The sequence below is a fragment of the Pristiophorus japonicus genome, chromosome 13 (genome assembly GCF_044704955.1).
Source record: "Pristiophorus japonicus isolate sPriJap1 chromosome 13, sPriJap1.hap1, whole genome shotgun sequence".
Lineage (NCBI taxonomy): Eukaryota > Metazoa > Chordata > Chondrichthyes > Pristiophoridae > Pristiophorus > Pristiophorus japonicus.
The window spans coordinates 148,534,274-148,557,645 of NC_091989.1; the positions used below are offsets into that span (position 1 = coordinate 148,534,274).

General features: G+C 39.8%; 1 protein-coding gene across 5 annotated transcripts in view; it reads right to left on the bottom strand.

Moving 5' to 3' along the window:
• The window catches only part of ap1g1 (adaptor related protein complex 1 subunit gamma 1), a 143,238-nt gene that overhangs the window by 47,157 nt on the left and 72,709 nt on the right, over window positions 1-23,372 (bottom strand). For all 5 annotated transcript variants that reach the window (XM_070898107.1, XM_070898104.1, XM_070898105.1 and 2 more), the window contains 9 exons: window positions 21,040-21,135; window positions 13,198-13,278; window positions 11,148-11,246; window positions 9,279-9,334; window positions 7,352-7,465; window positions 5,988-6,128; window positions 4,567-4,621; window positions 3,177-3,299; window positions 1,313-1,402 (listed from right to left, as the gene is read on the bottom strand). In XM_070898107.1, coding sequence (XP_070754208.1) covers window positions 1,313-1,402; window positions 3,177-3,299; window positions 4,567-4,621; window positions 5,988-6,128; window positions 7,352-7,465; window positions 9,279-9,334; window positions 11,148-11,246; window positions 13,198-13,278; window positions 21,040-21,135 — 855 coding nt within the window. The remainder of the gene's footprint in view (window positions 1-1,312; window positions 1,403-3,176; window positions 3,300-4,566; window positions 4,622-5,987; window positions 6,129-7,351; window positions 7,466-9,278; window positions 9,335-11,147; window positions 11,247-13,197; window positions 13,279-21,039; window positions 21,136-23,372) is intronic.

Sequence of the window (23,372 nt, forward strand, 5' to 3'; positions counted from 1 at the left end):
GGGTACTGAAGTTGCATGTTCAGCCATGAACTCATTGAATGGCGGTGCAGGCTAGAAGGGCCGAATGGCCTACTCCTGCACCTATTTTCTATGTTTCTATCTATGTTTCTATGTTAACAATGTGAGCTAACAAAGGATTCAGAAAAGTAAGTTGGGTGGTCAGCTGTTAGGTGGGAATAGGGTTGAGGGAGCAGGAAGTGGATTTCATGGACAGGATGAGTGCGAAGTGGTCATGAGGGGTGTCAGAGAAAAAACGGAGAAAAATACAAATTCAGTGCTAGGACAGAGGAGAACCTGAGACTAAGTTTGGCCTGGTGGGCTAGGAGAAGAAAGGGAAATGGCAGAGGCAGTTAACAGTCTCAATATAGAGACAAAGACATCCATGAGCTCCTCACATTTGTTGTCGGAGGTGAGGGTGAGGAGACTGGGGAGAGGGGTTAAGAAGTTTGATAGCAGTGCAGAATAGAACCGGAGTTTATCTTTACATTCCAGAATGACTCTGGAATAGCGAGCAATTTTGGCATAGAGGAGTAGGACACGATAATGCTTTTTTGTAGTCCAGCCAGTTCGTGAACTGGGAAAGGGTGCATGTTTAGTGATCACCCTATCAATGTGTGTTTACTTAATAAAAGCTGGGCAGGCACAGCAATTCCTCATTTCCTTTCGGAAAAAAAAGCGTAGAAATTTCCCAATGATTCACTGTTCAACACAGGCTATAAAATACATCACTAAGAAAGCAAGAAAAATCTCAAATCTATGTAACTTGTGATAGCTGAATTTTTTCTTCCTTTACATTTACTCTCCAGGGTACACATCAATAGGTGACTGACCTGCTCCAAGTTTACTCCATTCCTGCTCAATGATGTTCAAAAATGGCTTTTCCTACTTGACACTTCCCAAAAGATTTCAGTAACTCACTGAATTTGTAGCCCAACACTGAAAGCTTATTAGGCCTCCAATGCATTGCAGCTCTGCCCATTCATACCCTGTTTAGCGATGTAGTGTATTCAGTAAAAGAAAATCATCCTGCTAAACTGCATGAAAAAAAAAGCAATATTTCTGGAATGTTGCAGGGCCATACTCTATGCAATACAACTTTAATATATGCCAGCAATTCCCAATTTGCAGCTCACTTCTAAAATGTATTTATGCCTTGATTTCTAATCAGGTTTTATAGCTGCTGAGCAACAGGTCATACTTTTGCTAAAGGAATGCTTGTGTGTTACTGATTAAGTGTACTCAACTGTAAATAGGTTTAATGACTTTTATAGAATTTATTTAAATAGCTTGCTTTGAGAAAAGGCAACATTACCTGAATAGGCTCCTCTTCTTCGCACTGGCCAGAAACTAAGAGATCACCATACTCTCCCATACACCAAGCGCCCACCTGCACAAGAGGTTGCTGTTGAAACATAACCAGTTAGTAAGCTTGGGATGTTTTTAGAAACTGAAACAATTAAATACATTTCTAGTCACTAAAGTTTGTTAATTTATTAATCTAGCATGCTATTAAATTTTAAAGGAGCCAAAAATTGATGTTGGACCACAGTTCAACACATTTGCACAGATATTAGACATCAGTTCAAGTCTAAAGTGCAGAAATTAGGATGGACGTCTTTAGTTTATACACACACACATACACACCTACAAATACAAAATGCATGACATTGTCCAGGAAGTGGTCCTAAAAAAAAGCATCAACCTAGACCCACCTAGGAGTTCATGACCAGGTGAACATATTCTAACTATCATAATAGGCTCATCTAAAGTTGCTTCAGAATTTTTGGGAATGAGATAATCAACTTGGCCAAACAAGGCTTATTTGTTAAATTGCATTCCCATGTGCTTGCTTTCTCACCATATTGATTGATCATTTTATCTAATTTTGCATTTTTGAGCTCTAAATTTTCACTTTTTTCACAATGCTTAATTTGAACCTTGTTTGCCTTCTTAAAAAAAGTGTAAATATGCACATTGACCATTTCATACACTTACACACTAACCCATAGATTGCTTTTTTAAAATCAACAAACTTTACAATTCCATTTAAAGGATGACAAATAACCAGGATACCAAAAACTAACTATTGTGGTCAAATTTGCTGATTGTTAGATAAAGGGAGAGCAGTAAAAATAGGCAATGCAGTAAAAATACTTACAAAAAAGGATTTAAAAATGGTCAGAAAAATGACAATTTACCAATAAAATGATGCATCCAGGGGAACTAATAAGCTTGACAATATCAATAAACATAACTTTTAATGCCCCGACAATGTGGCAAATAATTAAAAAGTGAATAGATAGCCAAAAGAGGATACAAATGTGCAGAAGTGATAGTAGGACTTTCTAATTCATTGATCAGACCATACGGTTTTTAGTTTTGGCCAATTCCCAAACAAAGATAATACATTAGAAAAGGTATTGAAAAAAGCAACACATTTGATCCAAAAAGGTAAAGGAGATGAGCTGCAAGGAACACATAGGTAATATTAAACGGTATACAAAAATAAAGCGAGATCAGAGGACACAAATGGAAATTAGTGCAAAATAAAAAAAATACTGAAAGTAATCTGTCAAGCAAGGTAACAAAGACATTGTACAACTAGATGCTACGATGGGAGAATTAAGCTGCAAAAGGAATGAGCTTTGATGGGCTGAATGGCTTCTCATGTTTTTATTTAACACAAACTCCCATACCAATTACTTCATAAATCCACATTGAACTACATATGCCACATACTGGCCCAAACGAAAAGGTCAAAATCTTTCTGAATTGCATCCTTGCAGATGAAAACAGCAAACACAAATTTTGAAATGCACAAATACGAAGCAGTCAAAGCGTTACCATTACCAAAATATTAAAACACCAACTATTTCTGCAACCGCCTTTGACCGGTAATACAATAAATTCAGCTGAGAAAGCAGGCATAGCTTTACCTTTGAACATGAACCACAAAACCCATTTATACATAACTCAGACAAAATAACCGACCTGATTTGTAAAATTAAAAATACCTCCGTTTTTTTTATTGCAATTGGTGTAAGAACACCAACATTATCTTAAAATAGAATCACAATTAATATCGTCAATTAGCTTTTGTTTGGCACGTGAGCTTTCAACCAAGTAGAAGCTTCAATCTAGCACCTCGACTTCTTGTTCGGTTTTAAATATTTTACCTGAGATATATCTTCCAGGACGGCTTTGTAAAGCTTCTGCACTGTATAGACATGCATTTCAACACTGTTTGTGATCAACTGGATCAAGTTGGGCACTGCATCATCTCTTACATAACTGCCAGCCTAAAATTGAAACAGAAGGATCAAAGACTGTTGCAACACAGGAAAGAGACACTTTCAGTCTTCAGACACAAGTTTTACATTAGGCTTGAGATTTTAGGGTAAAACACACATTACAGGAAATGAAGTACAATGAAAGTTTCAGGCAATCAAGAAAGTAGCCTAACACACACCAAGCCCTGCTCACCAATGTGCTCACTAACCTACATTGGCATCTGATTCACCAATGCCTCAAATTTAAAATTCTCATCCTAGCGTTCAAATCCATTCTTGATGTTAATCCTCACCATCTCGAACCACCTCCAGCCTTACACCCCTCCAAGAACACTGCATTCCTCCAACTCTAGCGTTGCGCATCCCCAGTTCACTTTTCCCCACCATTGGCAGTTATGCCTTCAGTCATCTAGATTCTAAGCTCGGGAATTCCCTCCGCCTCTATCACATCCTTTAAAGATTTTCCTTGACCAATCTTTTAGTCATCTGTTCTAATATCTCCTTTACCTCTTAATTTTTGCCTGATTACCTTTCCATGTTAAAGTAACAAAGCTGCTGTCCTTGTTGAAAAACACCACAGCCAGGAGCTGTATAATGACACGTAAACAAATTTAAATTAGGAGAGTCTCTACGGAGATTGTCACACCTTGGCTGTCCCTAGTGCTGACAGCTGGACAAAGGGCACGGGTGGCAGTCAGAGCAAGCTGCCTCCATCTGCTCTGTCCTACAGATGCATCAAGGCCAAGCAAATCCAAGATAGGGAATAATGTACCAGGAGAAAAATATTGATAGGCATCAATACAAGGAGGTTGATTTAATAGCATAGAACAAGATAATGGGATCCATTATTGAGAACACTTTACAGAAAGCTATTTGACAACGATCTGATATTCAATTCAGTTTGGTTCTCAAAAATCATACTGCAGTTGTTTTAACATATTTCCGAAACTATACATGGTCAAACATCAAACTTGCATCATTCAATAGCAAATTGACTTCAATATAATGGAAATGAAGTTCAAGTTTTCACATATAGTGTTTGCATCCATTTAATTAAGTGAATTAATTAATATTTTCTGGGGAAGAGATTGTAGGGAGGGGTGAGGGTCTGATCATAGAATCCTTAGAGCTGACAGAGGAGACTTTCATCACAAAGTTTGAGCATTATTCAAACAGAGGTCCCAGAATGAAGGGCCAGTGTCTGACCCACTAAACCCCCTTGTATCCAGATTCTCACAAAAGAAATGCTGCAGCTTTAAGGCGAGACCTCTCTTACCGTTGTTAACACTTTCATTATTGTGTCTATGTGCCATCTCTTGGATGGTGCATACCTATTGAAAAAAAGAAAGTGATATGAAAGGGTTTTTTTCTGCCAAGGGAATCAATACAATTCTTCGAATTACTAAGTAGTCAATTGCTGAATACTTATTTTTTTTTAAAGCAATGATCATTCCAAGCAAAACTAAAACCATTGGTTTGCTGGTAGAGAAATTAAAAAAATTAAACTAGTAGGTGCTTAGTAATTAAAATTTGTACACAAGAAAAAAAAACATGCACACTAATGCTTTAACAGAATCAAAATGAACATATAATGTGGTAAATCAACTATGTGGTATACATATCTTGAACATGCACATGGTTATGCTTGAATTGCGCAGGAGATAGCCATTAAATGTCATGTGTGATTCAGATACTGGTGTTAGTGTACTAAAGCAACTAGCTACTGCAGCAATCAATTTATACTTGATTTGTGGAAATGCCATGGTTATATCTTATAGGAATTCCTCCAAATTGCAAAAGAACAAAATTACATTTGCCAAAAATAAACATTGCATGCATACATGCGCACACACACACCACAGACAAGCTTTCCAACAAATGTAAAATGATCAATACAATGAGGCAAATTTCACTTGATAAGATTGTCAATTTTGTAAGATAGATGTGAAAGGATTTCAAAATTATCAAGACTTATTCATATTTCAGAGCTATGAGAAATTCATAACCTACATGCCACAGTGATGATGAATGGCTGTTTTTCGGACTGGAGGGAGGTATAGTGGAGTTCCCCAGGGTTCAGTACTAGGACCACTGCTGGTTTTGATGTACAATAATGACAGAGGTACAGGGCACAATTTTGAAATTTGCAGATGACACAAAATTTGGAAGTGTAGTAAACAGTGAGGAAAATAGTAACAGACAGGCTAGTGAATGGGCAGATAAGGCAAATGAAATTCAACACAGAAATGTGAGGGGCGATACATTTTGGTAGCAAGGAGACAATAAATGCTAAATGGTTTACAATTTTAAAGGCGGTGCAAGGAGAGACCTGGAGATGTTTGTGCACAAATGTTTTTTAATTTTTTTTTAATATAAAGATGGAAGGACAGGTTAACAAAGCAGTTAATAAAACATAAGGGATCCTGAGCATTATAAATAGAGGCATAGAGAGTGCAAAAGCCAGGAAGTTATGCTAAAATGGATATAAAACACTAGTTCAGCCCCAGCTGAAGTATTGTGTTCAATTCTAGGCAACACACTTTAGGAAGGACGTGAAGGCTTTGGAGAGGGCAAAGAGATTTATATAGTTGCATAATTCTGCTGCTTCAGATCAAACCCTTGGATGTCGAATATTTGCACTTATTCAATAACAAGTTTACAGTACATTTGTATAGCGCTCAGAATATAAAGCCTTACTTCTCTGCTGCAAGGAAGATGCCAGAAGCGCAATCTGCTTTGAATTCAGGATCACACAAATCCAGGAAATAGAGCAACTCCTTCATCATTCCTCTGATGTTATTTCCATTCACAAGAGCAAAGCTCAGTTCCATTGCACGTCTAAAACAAAGTGAAATAAGTTCTTGCTACCCGACTAAAAAAAATGCAAGGAAAGTTTTCTACAGTTTGAATTGTTGAAATTATAAAGGAGATGTTCATTAGCCCAATTTACAAGCTGTATCCCTGGAAAACATGAATCCAATATTTATTTTGCTACAAAACAAAATACATTTGGGATACTTAGGGCCAGAAATTCGGTTTTCAGCAAAAATGGTATTTTAGGCCAAAATTAGCATTTGCTTCGCTACCATTAGTAGGCCCGATTTTCAGCCTTTAATTTGCAGTGCGGTAAAAATCGGTGTTGCACGAGGATTCGTGGCGCAAACCGCTAATTTTGGCAACTTTAGTCCGGGGCCGATAGCACTGGAAGAGGGGCCTTGGGAACGGGGAAAAAAACTACAAAAAACATTCACAAAACCCTTACCGACTACCATCGCTGAAAAAGATTTTAAAAATAAAAACTTTAACTTAACTTTTTTGCAAGTCTTCATACTTACCGCAGCTGGCAGGGCTGCAACGCAGGTTTTCCCCGGTCAGAATTCTGGGCGCAGAATACGGGTGCGGAGCGTGCCAAATATTGGTCGAAAACGCTATTTCAGGTGTTGCACATCAGCCCTCCTCTCCCCAGTGGCATGTGGAAAACACCGCCGCAAAAAGGTCACCAAAGTTCCTGCCGACCAGGTTTTTGCCGCGGAGGGTGAAATAGTGCCAAAAACCCGGAACGCAAAGTCGGCAAATTTCTAGCCCAATACATGCTGAACAAGAACCCAGCCATTATGAATCACCAACTTGTTCCAACTTGGCACGGGTTCCCCAAATACAACTTCCAAATCAGGAACATTACACTTACTATTATGTCGTCTTTCTATTAAGGGGTATAATGTATTGCCTCATTTCAAAGTTGTTTACTGGAATATTTCACTAACTATTGTAATTACATAATAGTTAATTCTTCAGTGCGTTCAGTATTCATCTGGAACACAAGTTTAATTATAGCATACCTACAATGCTGTACATATGAACCATAGGAAGATAATAAAACATCTCATGGGGTAACTAAGTCAATCATCCCATAAAGGGTTACCGGTTGCTGAAGCTTTCTGTTTACAATATCAGCCACTCAATGAGATTACTACCTTATAATCACTGCACAAGTGTATTGTTCTATATGCAAAATTAAAGTGTATAGACAATCTGCAAACTTCAAATGTAGGAATCTTTACCGTTTAATAGATACATCCAAGTCCTTCAAACAATCCACTATTGTACTTCTGTGTCTTTGGACTGCATTATGATCTGTTTGGACAGTTCTGAGTAGTGATGTCAGCGCCACATACCTTAGAACAATGAAGAGAAGTTGCATCAGTTTAAAAATGTCAGTTTTAACTGTATATATTTCAAAAAGTATGATCTGAACACAATCTAATTGAACACAAGGAGCATATGGCAAACAGTTAAAAGGGTATAACCAACGACACTGGAAATCTGGAAGAACTTTCTACAACAGTCTTTGTTTGCAGAAGCAAGAAAGTATGTTTTTTTTTGAGTAGGCAAAGGTTTTCTTGAGTACATGGCGTTTCTTTCCCCCCGCCCAACCACCCCTTAAGTTTCTCAGTTATGCAAAGATCATTCTTCTGTACAAAACTACAAGTTGCATTTATACAGTGCCTTTAATTTAGTTAAACATCCCAAAGCATTTCATAGGAGCAATTATCAAACAATATTTGACACCAAGCCATACAAAGACATTAGGACTGTGACTAAAAGCTTAGTCAAAAAGCTAGGTTTTAAGGAGCGTTTTAAAAGGAAGAGATGGAGTGAGGCTTAGGGAGAGAATTCCAGAGCTTACAGCCAAAGTAGCTGAATGGCATGTTGGCCAAGGGTGCAGTAATTAAAATCTGGGATGCACAAAAGACCAGAATTGGAGAAGCAGAGAGATCATGGGTAGGCAATGATCCCTGTAAGCTGCCGGCTTTGTCAATACAAAAACAGCATTTTTTTTTTAAAAAGTGAACATTGGTTGTAGGGTTTACAGAGATGGGCAGAGGCGAGGTCAGGGAGCAATCTGAAAATAAGGAGGAGAATTTTAAAATTGAGGCATTGATGAACTGAGAGTCATGCAAGTCAGCGAGCATAGCATGATGGATAAACAGGACTTGATGCAAGTTAAGATATGGCAGCAAAATTTTGGATGAGCTAAAGTTTAGGGAGGGTGGAATATGGGAAACTGGTCAGGGAAGCATTGGAATAGTCAAGTCTGGAGAGGTAACAAAGATACAGTTGAGGGTTTCAGCAGCAGTTGAGCTGTGGCAGGGATGGAGACAGGCAATGTTACACAGGTGAAAATAGGTGGTCTTGGTGATGGAGATATGAAATGAATTCATTGCAGGACCAAGTAGGATGCCAAGATTGCAAATAGTCTGGTTCAGCCTCAGACAGTGGCCAAGGAGAGGGATGGATGGTGTCTGTGGCTAGGGAACAGAATTTGTAGTGGGGACTGAAGATGATGGCTTCGGGATTCCCAATATTTAGTTGGAAGAAATTTCTGTTCATCCAGTACTGGAAGTCGGCTAAGCAGCGTGACAAATCAGAGGCAGTGGAGGGGTCGAGAGGGGTGGTGGTGAGTTACTCAAGAGCTTACATTTACATAGCCCCTTACACTCCCTCAGGATGTCCCAAAGCATTTCACAGTAAATGAAGTACTTTTTGAAATGGAGTAACTATAGTAATGCAGAAAATCATATAATTGGCTCATTAGAATCCATGTTAAACATTAAACCGATACATGTTCATTTTTCAAAATTTGAGTTGCCTTTTAGTTGGATCTAGACGTTGTCAATTTAAGAGTTAGAAGCAAGCCAGGACATGGTCTGCTTCATTAATTTGGTGAAACAGTGCAAACAATCTTGACTACTCATCCCAATTGACTCCATGTCTGTGAACAGCTCAACATTTTTTATAGTATACAATCACAAGCAAAAATATACAATTAAAATTGAGTCAGTTTGACAAGGATTAAAATTTTTATTTGAATATTAAATTTCCTTTCCTTTTACTACATAAAGCACAAGGTTTGGCTGAAGTCCATATTTTGCGAATACATCCTGCTTTTCATAGTTTTCACAGAACAGTTTAAGTTAATGAACCTACCTAATATTTTTGTCATTATTTAGCAAGAACCGTCCCAAGATATTAATGGCTAAAACCTGTAATAAATCAAAAATTGCAAAGTTTAATACGTTAGTTATGTATAAAGTGAATTTAATACATGTTTAAATTAACCACAAAGTTAAACTAACTAAAATGTTAGAGATTTCCACACTAAGTTACATTTAAAATGTAACATTTAATGCAAAGTCAACTTTTTTTGCTATGGGCTACACAATCAACTTCTTCTAGCTAGGCCTGTACTCTTATTACCACCTTCTGGGGAAGGAGGAATGATTGCATCAAATCAACTTATTTTGGTGTTAAACATTTACAAGTTCTCATTTACAAGTACACCACATTCCTTAGCTTGAATAATACAATCTGGTAAGGATGATTCATCCAATGTGTTGCATTCAAATTAAAACTCAGCCCATTACCATGACAGTCTGAAGCCAACAAGTTCTGTAGATTTTCATTTACTGATTCTGTAATTTAAAACAGTATCTAGGTTCTAGAAGGGAAAGCAAACCTGAAAAACAGTGCCTGTTGAAGACAGTTAATGTGCTGCTGCTCTGATATGGAAGCACTCGCAAGGTAATAAGGCAGTTAGACTGCCGTTCTGTTATGGAGGCTTCAATTAACCAAACAAACTGGGAATGCTGTAATGGAAATGTGCTAAGAGAATCAGAATATGAATGTGGAACAGGATTACTTTTTTGACTCCATGTGTCACAGGCTCAGAAACACAAGCTGCAATACTCCACCCATCAACTGGATAACAGTGGACACTAGTTACTAGTTTAATGGTCAAAAGTGTGTGTCAAATTTAGTTTTTGAGTACTGTAGTGAAAGATTGTGAGCTTTAGCTGTGCTACAGCTGAAGATAACCACCACCACATCTTGTGGCAACATAAGCCAAGCGGATTTTGGCATAGTGCATTTCACCTATCCAAAGTAAATGCCTAATAAAACAGATAACATTTGATGGACTATTGCCCGTCCTAATGATGTTTGTTGAGTTTCTATGTGGGAGCAGAAAAAGATGGAGTTTAGTAAAACCGAGCGCTGCTAAAGCACTATTTTGAAAAGAGAACCAAGTTTGTATGAGCTAAATTATCACAATTAGCCATAACAAAATGTGTAGTCAGAGGCCATCACAGCTGAAAACAACTTGTTTCCTTGTTGCAAATCAGATAGGTCACTTGTCCTTTTTATGAACAAAACGAGTTTGTTTGTTGTATATGCAGTGGTTTCCATTAACTATTTTAATGCTTCTGTCTGAACAATTACATGGTCTAGCTCATGTGTGACCACCAATGGAACACAACATTCCAGACGCTTAGATTTAGAATCTCTATCTAAACAGACATGGTATTATCCCTGTTCTGAGTTACTTGTTGTCTCAGATGTTTGATCAACAGTTATAGAAAACTGCCAGTGGAATAGTTTCATCATCTGATAACCCCAGGAAGAAGAATGGCACCAATTTAAGAATTCTATCATCTCTGCATTAAAACTGGACTAGACGTATTTTCTGTATCTATATAGACCATATCTCAGAAACTGGGGCACTTTTTTTTTTGAAAATAGGCTTATAAAGGCGCATGCAGGTTTTGCTCAAATATTTTGCTTGTGATCTCGAAGGTCAAAACTTTGAGTTGCATTATTCTGCAACTCTTGTTCATTAATTATCCCAATACTTCCTTCGGAAGATTTCAGCATTCAAGTACTTTCAAAGACATCTTTGCAGGTAGAGCTCAGTACTCCTTATTCCCTCAAACATTACTCTTGGAGACAAATCTTGAACTACATTGATTTGATTATGTAATTTATACAGATTAAAAAGACCCTAACATTTATATTACATACCCTCAGTCCACTCTCTGACTTGATGTCCATAATAGTCAAAACTGTTTCATATAAAATTGCATTACCCACATTTTTGCTGGTTTCTGTGTTTGTTGCAACCTAAGAAGAAATCAAAATGCACATCAATCAATACCAAGAACATTCCTTTTTTCTCCTCAAACTATCTTGGTAAATTATCCACATGCAAGCCAATTACCGCCCCATCAGCCTACTCTCAATCATCAAAGTGATGGAAGGAGTCGTTGACAGCGCTATCAAGCGCTCACTCACCATTAACCTGCTCACCAATGCTCATTTTGGGTTCTGCCAGGACCTCATTATAGCCTTGATCTAAACATGAACAAAAGAGCTGAATTCCAAAGGTGAGGAGAGTACGACGGCCCTCGACATCAAGGTAGCATTTGATAAGAGTGTGGCATCAAGGAGCTCTAGTAAAATTGAAGTCAGTGGGAATCAGGGGGAAAACTTTCCATTGGCTGGAGTCATACCTAGCACAAAAGGAAGATGGTTGTGGCCAATCATCTCAGCCCCAGGATATAACTTACAGGAGCTCCACAGGGCAATGCCCTGGGCCCCAACCATCTTCAGCTGCTTCATCAATGACCTGCCCTCCTTCATAAGGTCAGAAGTAGAGATGTTCGGTGATTGTACAGTGTTCAGTTCCAGCCACAATTCCTCAGATAGTGATGAAACAGCCCATGCCCGCATGCAGCAAGAGCTGGACAAAATTTGGGCAAGTAACATTTGCGTCACCCAAGTGCCAGACAATGACCATCTCCAATGAGGGAGAGTCTTATCCACCTTATCTTGATTATCAATGGCATTACCAGTCAAATCACCCAATCCTCCTGGGGTTACTATTGATCAGAAACTTAACTGGGCCAGCCAGGTCAGAGGCTAGGTATTCTGCGGCAAGAGATTCACCTCCTGACTCACCAAAGCCTTTCCACCATCTAGAAGGCATACATCAGGTGTGTGATAGAATACTCAAGAACCACAACATCCAGGAGAAAGCAGTCTGCTTGATCGGCACCATATCCACAACCTTAAACCTTCACTTCCTCCACCATCAGCACAATGTGCCTGCAGTGTGCATCATGTATAAGATGCACTGCAGTAACTCACCAAGGCTTCTTTGAAAGAATCTCCGAAACCTGCGACCTCTACCATCTAGAAGGACAAGGGCAGTAGGCGCAAGTTCCCCCTACAAATCACATACAATTCTAACTTGGAAATATAACATTGCTCCTTCATTGTCACTGGGTCAAAATCTTGGAACTCCCTACCTAATAGCACTGTGGGAGTACCTTCACCACACAGACTGCAGTGGTTCAAGGTGGCAGCTCACCACCAACTTGTCAAGGGCAGTTTGGATGGGCAATAAACTCTGGCATTGACTGTATATAGGTGTCGCTGGCAATTAATATTTTTTTAAAGTTTCAAAAACATTTTTAAAATCTGGATTGACCCCATTTGAAACATTATATTTTCAGGTTTTTCTGTCTGACCCACTTTTAAAATAGGCAGTTGTCTCTTTTAAAGAGACTTTCTCAAGAATCAGTGAACATCCATTTCTTCTAACACTAGGTTAATGCAAGAAGATCTGCAAAGCATGGAAATTTAAAAACTGGTGTACAACACAAGACGATGATTAAAAAAAACACTAAAATCCAAGGCCATATAAGAAAAAATGTCCCCAAATAGTTTGAAGACACAAATATACTCAACAGAAAAAAAGCCTACAATATTTCATGGATGGGAGATGCTTTCATGTAATTAAAAAAGTGGAATACGAACAGCAACAGTCTGGGGAAGTGTTTAGAAATTTGAAGTTGGTCAATTTCCTGCCAGCCAAAAAACCACAAGAGACACCTGGCCAGGATTTCCCCCGTTACCTGCCTCAATTGTTTATGTATAAAATCTCATCATCTACAGGTTTGGAAGGGCAGGGAAGAGTGAGACTAAGCAGGCTTGTGCAACTACACATGATAGTAGATTTGATTGCTAGTTACAAAAACTTCTGACCATTAGTAATTTTTTTAGTCTTCACCTGTGCAAGAATGTCATTCATAGCATCACTTGAGTCATCATCACTTCTTCCCAACATTCGTAGTAACCGCAGTATTCGAACCTAGAATTACACAAAAAAAATTATTCTGAATGTGTGGGTGACTTTTTTTTTGCGCTCAACAGGGGACAGGTATTATTGCTATTTAATCTGAACATTTTTCCCGATGGATGCTGAAGTATCAAACTTTTAACAGTGGAGCAAAGTTTCTTCTATAGTGTCTGGGCAAATGCATGGCAGATGCAGTATAACGTGGATAAACGAGGTTATCCACTTTGGCGGTAAAAACACGAAGGCAGATTATCTGAATGGTGGCAGATTAGGAAAAGGAGCTGTAACGAGACCTGGGTGTCAGGGTACATCAGTCATTGAAAGTTGGCATGCAGGTACAGCAGGCGGTGAAGGCAGCAAATGGTATGTTGGCCTTCATAGCTAAGGGATTTGAGTATAAGAGCAGGGAGGTCTTACTGCAGTTGTACAGGGCCTTGGTGAGGCCTCACCTGGAATATTGAGTTCAGTTTTGGTCTCCTAATCTGAGGAAGGATATTCTTACTATTCAGAGAGTGCAGCGAAGGTTCACCAGACTGATTCCCAAGATGGCTGGACTGACATATGAGGAGAGACTGGATCAACTGGGTCAGTATTCACTGGAGTTTAGAAGGATGAGAGGGGATCTCATAGAAATATAAAAGTCTGACGGGACTGGACAGGTTAGATGCGAGAAGGTGGTTCCCGATGTTGGGGAAGTCCAGAACCAGAGGACACAGTCTAAGGATAAGGGGTAAGCCATTTCAGACAGATGGAGAAGAATCTTCTTCACTCAAGAGTTGTGAACCTGTGGAATTCCCCACCGCAGAGAGTTGTTGATGCCAGTTCATTGGATATATTCGAGAGAGAGTTAGATATGGCCCTTACGACAAAGGGATCAAGGGGTATGGAGAGAAAGTGGGAGAGGGATATGGAGGTGAATGATCAGCCATGATCTTGTTGAATGGTGGTGCAGGCTCAAAGGGCCGAATGGCCTACTCTTGCACCTATTTTCTATGTTTCTATGTCTCAACTACATGCTTTACTTTTTGTTGCTGACTAAAACCAGTCTAAGGAGAACTCACTGCAGGTTGAACTTCCCTTATCCAGAACCACCCCTCGTCCAGAACCATTCCCGGCCACCGGATGGCACATGTACAGAGTTCCAACATGAACAAGTTGAAGTTCTTCCTCGCTGCCGACTCCCGCAAGCGCTGGCCTGACCCCGCGATCCACACCACCCCCCCAACCCATGATCTCTCTGCCGCACTCCCAGCCCCAATATCCCCTTGCTCAGTACTTGTACCATCCAATTTAACGAAACCACCCCTCGTCAAGAAAAATCCCTTATCCAGAACAGGCCCGGTCCCAAGGGTTCCGGATAAGGGAGGTTCAACCTGTACTACACATATCAACTTTTCAAATTCATAAATCAGTAACCTTTGTAGATTGGAGATTTAAGTCCCACTCCAGGTGTTTGAATGATAGAATTTTACAGCACAGGTGGTGGTAATTTGACACACTTCACCTGTATCAGTTCAGTTATTTTAAACCATTCCCTCATCCTTCAGCCAAACCCCTTTAAATGTTTTTTTTTTCAACTGTTTATCAACTTCCATTTACAAGTGATCGATTCTGCTTCGACCACTGTTTCTGGTAGGGCATGCCATATTCTAATAACCCCTAATCAGTTTGTTCTTTATGCTTTGTCTCCAAGATTGAGACCATCCGTTCAGCTGCCTCGGCCACTTCCCTTCCTTCCCCTAGCCCATCGGGCCACACTTCCTCAAAGGATTCCCTGCCCTGACATAACATCTTTCTCCAGTTTCTCTGACCTCTGAGCTCATCTTGTCCATGAAACCCACTTCCTGCTCCTCGACCCTATTCCCACCAAATTGCAGACCACCCAACTTTCTTTTCTGGCTCCCAGATAGCGGTTCTCCATCCTCAGATATTGTCCCCCTCTCCCTCAAATCTGCTTTCATCACCCCTCAAAAATAAACACCCTTGAACCCCTCAGTCCTTGCAAACTACTGCCCCATCCCCAACCTCCCTTTCTCTTGAAAGTCCTTGAACGTGTTGTCGCCTCCCAAATCCATGCCCATCTTTCCCGCAACTCCATGTTTGAATCCCTCTAATCAGGTTTCCAACCCTGCCACAGTACCGAAACGGTTCTCCAAGTCACAAATTATATCCTTTGTGACCGTGGACAAAGGCAAACAATCCCTCCTCATCCTTCTTGATTTGACTGCCAGTTCATTGGATATATTCAAGAGAGAGTTTAGATATGGCCCTCCATCCTTCCACAATGCTTTTCCACCATCATCCAGCTGGGTGGGACTGCACTCGTTTGGTTCCATTCTTATCTATCTAATCGTACCCAGAGAATCACCTGCAATGGCTTCGCTTCCCACGTAGTTACCTCTGATGTTCACCAAGGATCTATCTTTAGCCCCCACCTATATGTTATCCCTTGACATCATTCAAAAACAGTCAGTTTCCAAATGTAGGTTGATGACACCCAGCTCTACATCGATCCCTCTTGACCCCTCCATGGTCTCAATAGTCAGACTGCTTGTCTGACATCCAGTTTTGGATGAGCAGAAAATTTCTCCAATTAAATATTGGGAAGACAGAAGCCATTGTTTTCGGTCCCCGGCAGAAACTCCATTCCCTAACCATGGACTCTATCCCTCTCCCCAACATCTATCTGAGGCTGAGCCACGCTGTTCACAACCACGGTGTCATAGTTAAACCTGAAATGATCATTCGACCACCATATCCGCAGCATAACCAAGAACACCCATTTCCACCTCTAACATCGCCCGTCTCTGCTCTTGCCTCAGCTCATCCGCTGCTGAAACCTTCATCCATGCTTTTGTTACCTCTAGACTTGACTATTCCAATGCACACCTGGCTGGCCTCCCACATTCTACCCTACGTATACTAGGTGATCCAAAACTCAGCTGTCAGTGACTTGTACTAAGTCCCACTCACCCATCACCCGTGCTCGCTGACCTACATTGACTCCCGGTTAAGCAATACCTCGATTCCAAAGGATCACCCTGGTTTTCAAATCCCTCCATGACCTCACCACTCCCCATCTCTAATCACCTTCAGCCACACAATCTCCCACCACCCCGCCCAGGTATCTGCGCTCCAGCATCCGATTATAAATCGCTCAACCATTGTTGGCCGCGCCTAGGCCCAAAGCTATGGAGTTCCCTCTGCCCAAGCTTCTACGTCTATCCTCCTTTAAGACACTCCTTAAAACCTACCTCTTTGACTAAGCTTTTGGTCACCTGCTCTAATTTCTCCTTATGCAGCTAGTAGCAAATTCTTTATCTCATAATACTCCTGTCAAGTGCCTTGGGAAGATTTGCTACGTTAAAGGCACTATATAAATACAAGCTGTAGTTGCTTCTGTTGAGAGATTTTCCCCATTTACCTCATCAACATAATTCTTAGCACCCCTCAAAAGGTCCCCTCTTAATTTCCCCCCTTCAAATGAAAGGAACCTCAGTTCCTTTAATATCTCATTACTAAAACTTCTCATCCATGGCATCATAAAAATTCTCTTCCGTACCCTCTCCATGGCTTCAACATATTTCCTAAAGTAGGGAACACAAACTGGGCAGAATATTCTAGCTACAGCCGAACCAAAGATTTCAACAGGTTTAGCATTACATCTTGTTTTTTTTTTTTACCTTGTCCCCAGTTATAAAATACCAAGATCCCATTTGGTTTATTTGGACTAAAACAGCTTCATCAATTTATCCACCACTTTTGAAGATTTGTGAATGTAAACTCTGCGTTTCGACTCCTTTGTAAAGTTTTACCAATCAAGTGTATTTCCTCTCATTCCCCATCTCTAAATTAAATTTCATTTGACATCTACATGCCCTAATCTGTATCGTCCTGAAGCTTGTGTATACTGCATAAATGCTTACATCCTGCCAATCCAAAAAACATTGATTAAACACGATCTACATTCTTTCTAATAGTCAACTTACTATCCATGCTGCCACATTCTCTTGAATACTGTACACATTAAAAAGTTAATTGATAATCAACCAACCAGCAATTTATCTCCTTGCTGTTTATGGGTTTAAGCCAGGCACAATCTGCCTACATAATAAGTCACTCAACTTCAAAGTAATTTAGCAAATTTCTGAGATACACAAGGCACTACATAAATGGAAATCTTCTCTTCCTTTTTGGAGTGTGATCATCAACTCGGTGTAAAAACACATTTTTTTTCCCTTGGACAAATGCTGATTAGGAAATGAGTTGAAACTTTCTTTCACTTAGGACCATTAAAATCAGGTGAAAGGTAACATTTATATTATCATCCCGCTTGGATTCAAAAAAATAGATACCAGATCTTAAAGGAAAATTTGGGGACATTTTTAGAAACCGGCAAAGGACAACTAAAAAAATGATAAAGATAGTTTATGGAGTAAACTAGCAAGAAATATAAAAACAGACAGCAATAGTTTCTACAGATATATAAAAAAGGAAGAGAGTGGCTAAAGTAAACATTGGTCCCTTAGAGGATGAGACTGGGGAATGAATAATGGGAAACAGGGAAATGGCAGAAACTTTGAACAAATATTTTGCATCGGTTTTCACGGTAGAAGACACTAATAGCATCCTAAAAATTAAGGGACTATTGTGGGGGGGGGGGGGGGGGGGGGGCGGCGACAACTTAACACTCACTATCACCAGAGAAAAAGTACTAGACAAACTAATGGGACTAAAGGTGGACAAGTCCCCTGGACCTGATGGCCTGCATCCTAGGGTCTTAAGTGGCTGCAGAGATAGTGGATGCATTGGTTGTAATCTACCAAACTTCCCTGGATTCTGGAGATCTCCCAGCAGATTGGAAAACCGTAAATGTAACGCCCCTATTTAAGATAGGAGTGAGACAGAAAGCAGGAAACTATAGACAAGTTAGCCTAACTTCTGTCATTGGGAAATTGCTGGAGTCCATTATTAAGTAAGTGGCAACAGGATATTTAGAAAATCATAATGCAATCCAGTCAGCATGGTTTTGTGAAAGGAAAATCGCGTTTGACAAATTTGGAGTTTTTTTTAGGATGTAATAAGCAGGGTGGATAAAAGGGAACCAGAAGTGTATTTGAATTTCGAGAAGGCATTCGATAAGGTGCCACATAAACGGTTACTGCACAAGATAAGAGCTCATGGGGTCGAGGGCAATATATTAGCATGGATAGAGGATTGGTTAACTAACAGAAAACAGATTTGGGATAAATGGGTCATTTTCAGGTTGGCAAACTAACTAGTGGGGTACATTATTGGTCTATTTATTTAAGGAAGGATATACTTGCATTGGAGGCAGTTCAGAGAAGGCTCATGAGGTTGATTACTGAGATGAAGGGGTTGTCAAAAGAGGAAAGGTTGAGCCGATACTTATTGGAGTTTAGAAGAGTGAGAGGTGATCTTATTGAAAAGAAGATGATTCTGAGGGGGCTTGACAGGGTAGATGCAGAGAGGATGTTTCCTCTTGTGGGGGAATTTAGAACATAAGAACATAAGAAATAGGAGCAGGAGTAGGCCATACCAGCAAAGGTTCACCAGACTGATTCCCGGGATGGCAGGACTGACATATGAAGAAAGACTGGATCGACTAGGCTTATATTCACTGGAATTTAGAAGAATGAGAGGAGATCTCATAGAAACATATAAAATTATGACGGGACTGGACAGGTTAGATGCAGGAAGAATGTTCCCGATATTGGGGAAGTCCAGAACCAGGGGTCACTGTCTAAGGATAAGGGGTAGGCCATTTAGGACTGAGATGAGGAGAAACTTCTTCACCCAGAGAGTTGTGAGCATGTGGAATTCTCTACCACAGAAAGTTGTTGAGGCCAGTTCATTAGATATATTCAAAAGGGAGTTAGATGTGGCCCTTATGCCTAAAGGGATCAAGGGGTATGGAGAGAAAGCAGGAATGGGGTACTGAAGTTGCATGATCATACTGAATGGTGGTGCAGGCTCGAATGGCCTACTCCTGCACCCATTTTCTATGTTTCGACCCCCTTTTTCCCTTATCGTTTAAGAAACTGTCTATTTCTGTCTTAAATTTATTCAATGTCCCAGCCCCCACAGCTCTGAGACAGTGAGTTCCACAGATCCACAACCCTCAGGAGGAGAAATTTCTCCTCATCTCAGTTTTAAATGGGCGGCCCCTTATTCTAAGATTATGCCCCCTAGTTCTAGTCTCCCCCATCAGTGGAAACATCCTCTCTGCAGCGACCTTGTCTAGCCCCCTCATAATCTTATGTTTCAATAAGATCACCTCTTATTCTTCTGAATTCCAATGAGTGGAGGCCCAACCTACTCAACCTTTCCTCATAAGACAACCCCCATATCTTCGGAATCAACCTTGTGAACCTTCCCTGAACTGCCTCCAAAGCAAGTATATCCTTTCATAAATATGGAAACCAAAACTGCACACAGTATTCCAGGTGTGGCCTCTCCAATACCCTGTACAACTGTAACAAGACTTCCCTGCTTTTATACTCCATCCCCTTTGCGATTAAGACCAAGATTCCATTGGCCTTCCTGATCACTTGCTGTACCTGCACACTAACCTTGTGTTTCTTGCACAAGTACCCCCAGGTCACTCTGCACTGCAATCTCGCTCCATTTAAATAATAACCTGCTCTTTGAACTAGGGGCATAGTCTCAGAATAAGGGGTCGCCCATTTAAAATGGCAATTAGGAGAAATTTCTTCTCGGAGTGTCATCAGTCTTTAGAATTCTCTACCCCAGAGAGCTGTGGAGGCTGGGTCATTGAATATATTTAAGGTGGAGATAGATGGATTTTTGCGAGATAAGGGAGTCGAGGGTTATGGGAAGTGGGCAGGGAATGGAGTTGAGGTCAAGATCAGATCAGTCATGATCTTATTGAATGGTGGAGCAGGCTCGAGAGGCCAGATGGCCGACTTCTGCTCCTATTTCTTAAGGGTAGTTCTCGAACATGCTGCATAACTCACTCATTATAGCTTACTTTAAAAGTTGCAACTTCTACAGGGAATCATGAACGTTAATAAAAACGTCTCGTGCATTCAACAAGGGAAGCAGGCCTTTAATGGCAGATACTTGCACTATGAATAGATCACAACAACCAATTTCAGCAAAAGTGTTAAAATAGGCACGAATTCTATCCACATGAAATGCTTAAAAAAATTTCATGAATTTTGAGAAAGTTCTTGCTTTCATCATGCTTGCATCTATATGCAGACCAAATCATTTCAAAAACTCCTAAAATCCAAGTTACCAGTTTTTAAATTCAACAGCTTGCAACAGTCGGGGTCAAAATTCAGACTTTCAAATATAACAAAAAGTGTTTTTACAACAGATGTCATGTAATAATATGTAAACAGTCATTATCAAAACAGCTCGTGCACTAAAGTAGGTACAAGACTTTGCTGGCAAAATACACCTCCACAGTACCCAACTGCCTTGGTGCAGTGAGATCAGGTAACTCAGCATAGATCTGGGATTTTGCTGATTTAGCTCAAATGCAAGATCATCCAGCGAATATAAAACCTGCACTTCAGGAAAGCTCTACAGCAGTCATTTTCAGATTGCGTGGATTTGTTTTTAAAATATCAAAACACCTGGAAGCATACTTCCACTGAAACATAGAATGCTGTTTGCAAAATTAACTATCTGGCTGATGACCATGAAAACCCTAGACTGTATTGAATTATGTCACTTTCCTTCATATTATTTTGTAAGATTCATATTATGAGAACAATGTCTAACCTGTAGGAAAGGATCACTGATGCCAGAGACATCATGTTCTGGCGAGTAACCGGACATGATGAGGTTTTTCAGGATTCGAACAAGCTGAGGAACAAGCTGCAAAAGCAAAAGGATACAATTCAGAACTCATTCATTACTAGAGATTCAAACATTAAGATTAAATAAAGCCTTTGTGAACAATGGGACATGTGAAATGAACAGCACAATACTTAGGGCTAGAAATTCGCCGACTTTGCGACAGTTTTTTTGGTGATATTTCACCATATTTGGCAAAAAACTGGTCGGCGGGAATTTTGATGACAGTTTTCAAGCACTGTTGGGGAGAGGAGCGCCGCCATGCAAGACCCGAAATAGCGTTTGCCAAAAATTTGGCTCTCTGTGCACCAGTATTTTGCTCGAAAAATACAGACATGTAAAAACCTGTCGTAGCAGCCCTGCCAGCAGCGGTAAGTATGAAGACCTGCAAAAAGTCAAGTTAAAGTTTTTATTTTTTAATTTTTTTTCAGCAATTCGAGATAAGTATCTTGTAAATGTGAATCTTTTCCCCCCCCCCAATTTGTGTTTTTCTCCACCCTCTCAAGGCTCAACTCGCAGCGGTATAGGCCTCGGACTAAAGTTGGCGAGGATCGCGGTTTGCGCTGAGAATCGTCGTATGACAATTTTTACTGCTGCGCAAATTAAAGCTTGAATTTACAGCCTGATAGCGAAAACGGTAATTTTGGTGAAAAATACCATTTGCTGAGAACCGAATTTCTAGCCCCTAGTGTTATAAAAAACAGCTAAACAGTCCAATAGGGAATTGCAATGTATATTCTATTTTTTAAATTTCCAGTTTGTGACATTAAGCAAATCATTCTTTTCCCCATTGGAATGCAATTGCTACTATTTCTAACGACCACATTAAAAAAAAACTTGACATTTGTGCACCTCAATGATTTTAAATGTTGATCCCCTTTAGTGACAAGCATCTTTACTAAATCAGTCCTGAAAAAAAATTAACACTTTTCCAACCATCATGCAGTGTGCAATTTTCTTTAAATTCAGAATGTTATCTTACCTTTTCATTCTAAAACCATGCAGGATTTGCAATGGGAGATGAAGAAAATTAAGTACTTGTTAGAATACTGAGAAACACACTGGAAAAAGAATCAAGCCTGACAATTTGCAGTTTATATTTATTTTATTTGTGAAGGCCAGAGTTATCAATACGGAACAAAACTCAAACCTTCAATAAATTCCACCCCCCACACAAAGGTTTGAGAATCCTGCCATAAATATTCAAGAATTTCACCAGAAACATGCATTTATTTTCATTAAACATAATTGAGTCAGTTCTTTGACAAACTAAATATTGAGAGGTTTAGATTGACAGTGAACATCAGATGCAGGTCTTGAAATTAACAATCCTGAAATTCTGAACCCAGATGTCAATTAGCGTCATGAGTCAAACTCACTGAACAATGAGACAATATCAAAGTTTTTAAAGTAAATATTTTTGGTTAATCTTGATTACAGTTTTTAGGATCATTGCAATTTGGAGCATACAGTTCTAAAAATTAAACAATACCCTCCAGAATCACTCCACAAAGAGAATTGTCACTGTCCATCTTGCCCAGTCACCCAAATTTGTATCAAATGAACAAGGGAGCAGGAAAGCTGGTATTTGAAGTTATAACAATTTGCATTTATTTAGCATCTTTAACATAGAAACAAAAGCTATTGATCTCAAATTTGAAAATTTCAAATGACTCAGCATCCCACATTCTTTTGGGGGGGGGAAAAAAAAAGTGTTACCGATTTCCACTACACTTTGAAAGAAAAAATTCTTCCTGTTTTCACTCCTAAGATGTTAACCGTGACTCAGTTGGTAGCACTCTCACCTCAGTCACAAGGTTGTGGGTTCTCGTCCCACTTGAAATTTCAGACAAAATCTAGGTTAACCTTCAGTGGAGTACTACACTATTAGATACTGTATTTCGGATGAGACACTAAAGCGAGGCTCAGTCTGTGCTCTTGGGTGGACATAAAAGATCATATGGCACTATACGAATAACAATGGGGGACTTCTACCCGGTGACCTGGTCAATATTCATTCCTCAACATCATTAACAGATGATCTTATTTCATTGCTGTGCACAAATTTGCTGCCACATTACAACAGCGACTACACTTTAAAAGTGTTTAATTTTCTGTAAAGCGCTTTACATCATGAAAGGCACTATATAAATGCAAACCTCTCTCTTTCTAACTGGCCTAGCTCTAATAAGATTATGCCCCCTTGTTCTGGAACCTCCATCAGAGGCAATAGTTTCTCTGGGCCCAAGTTTCCCCAG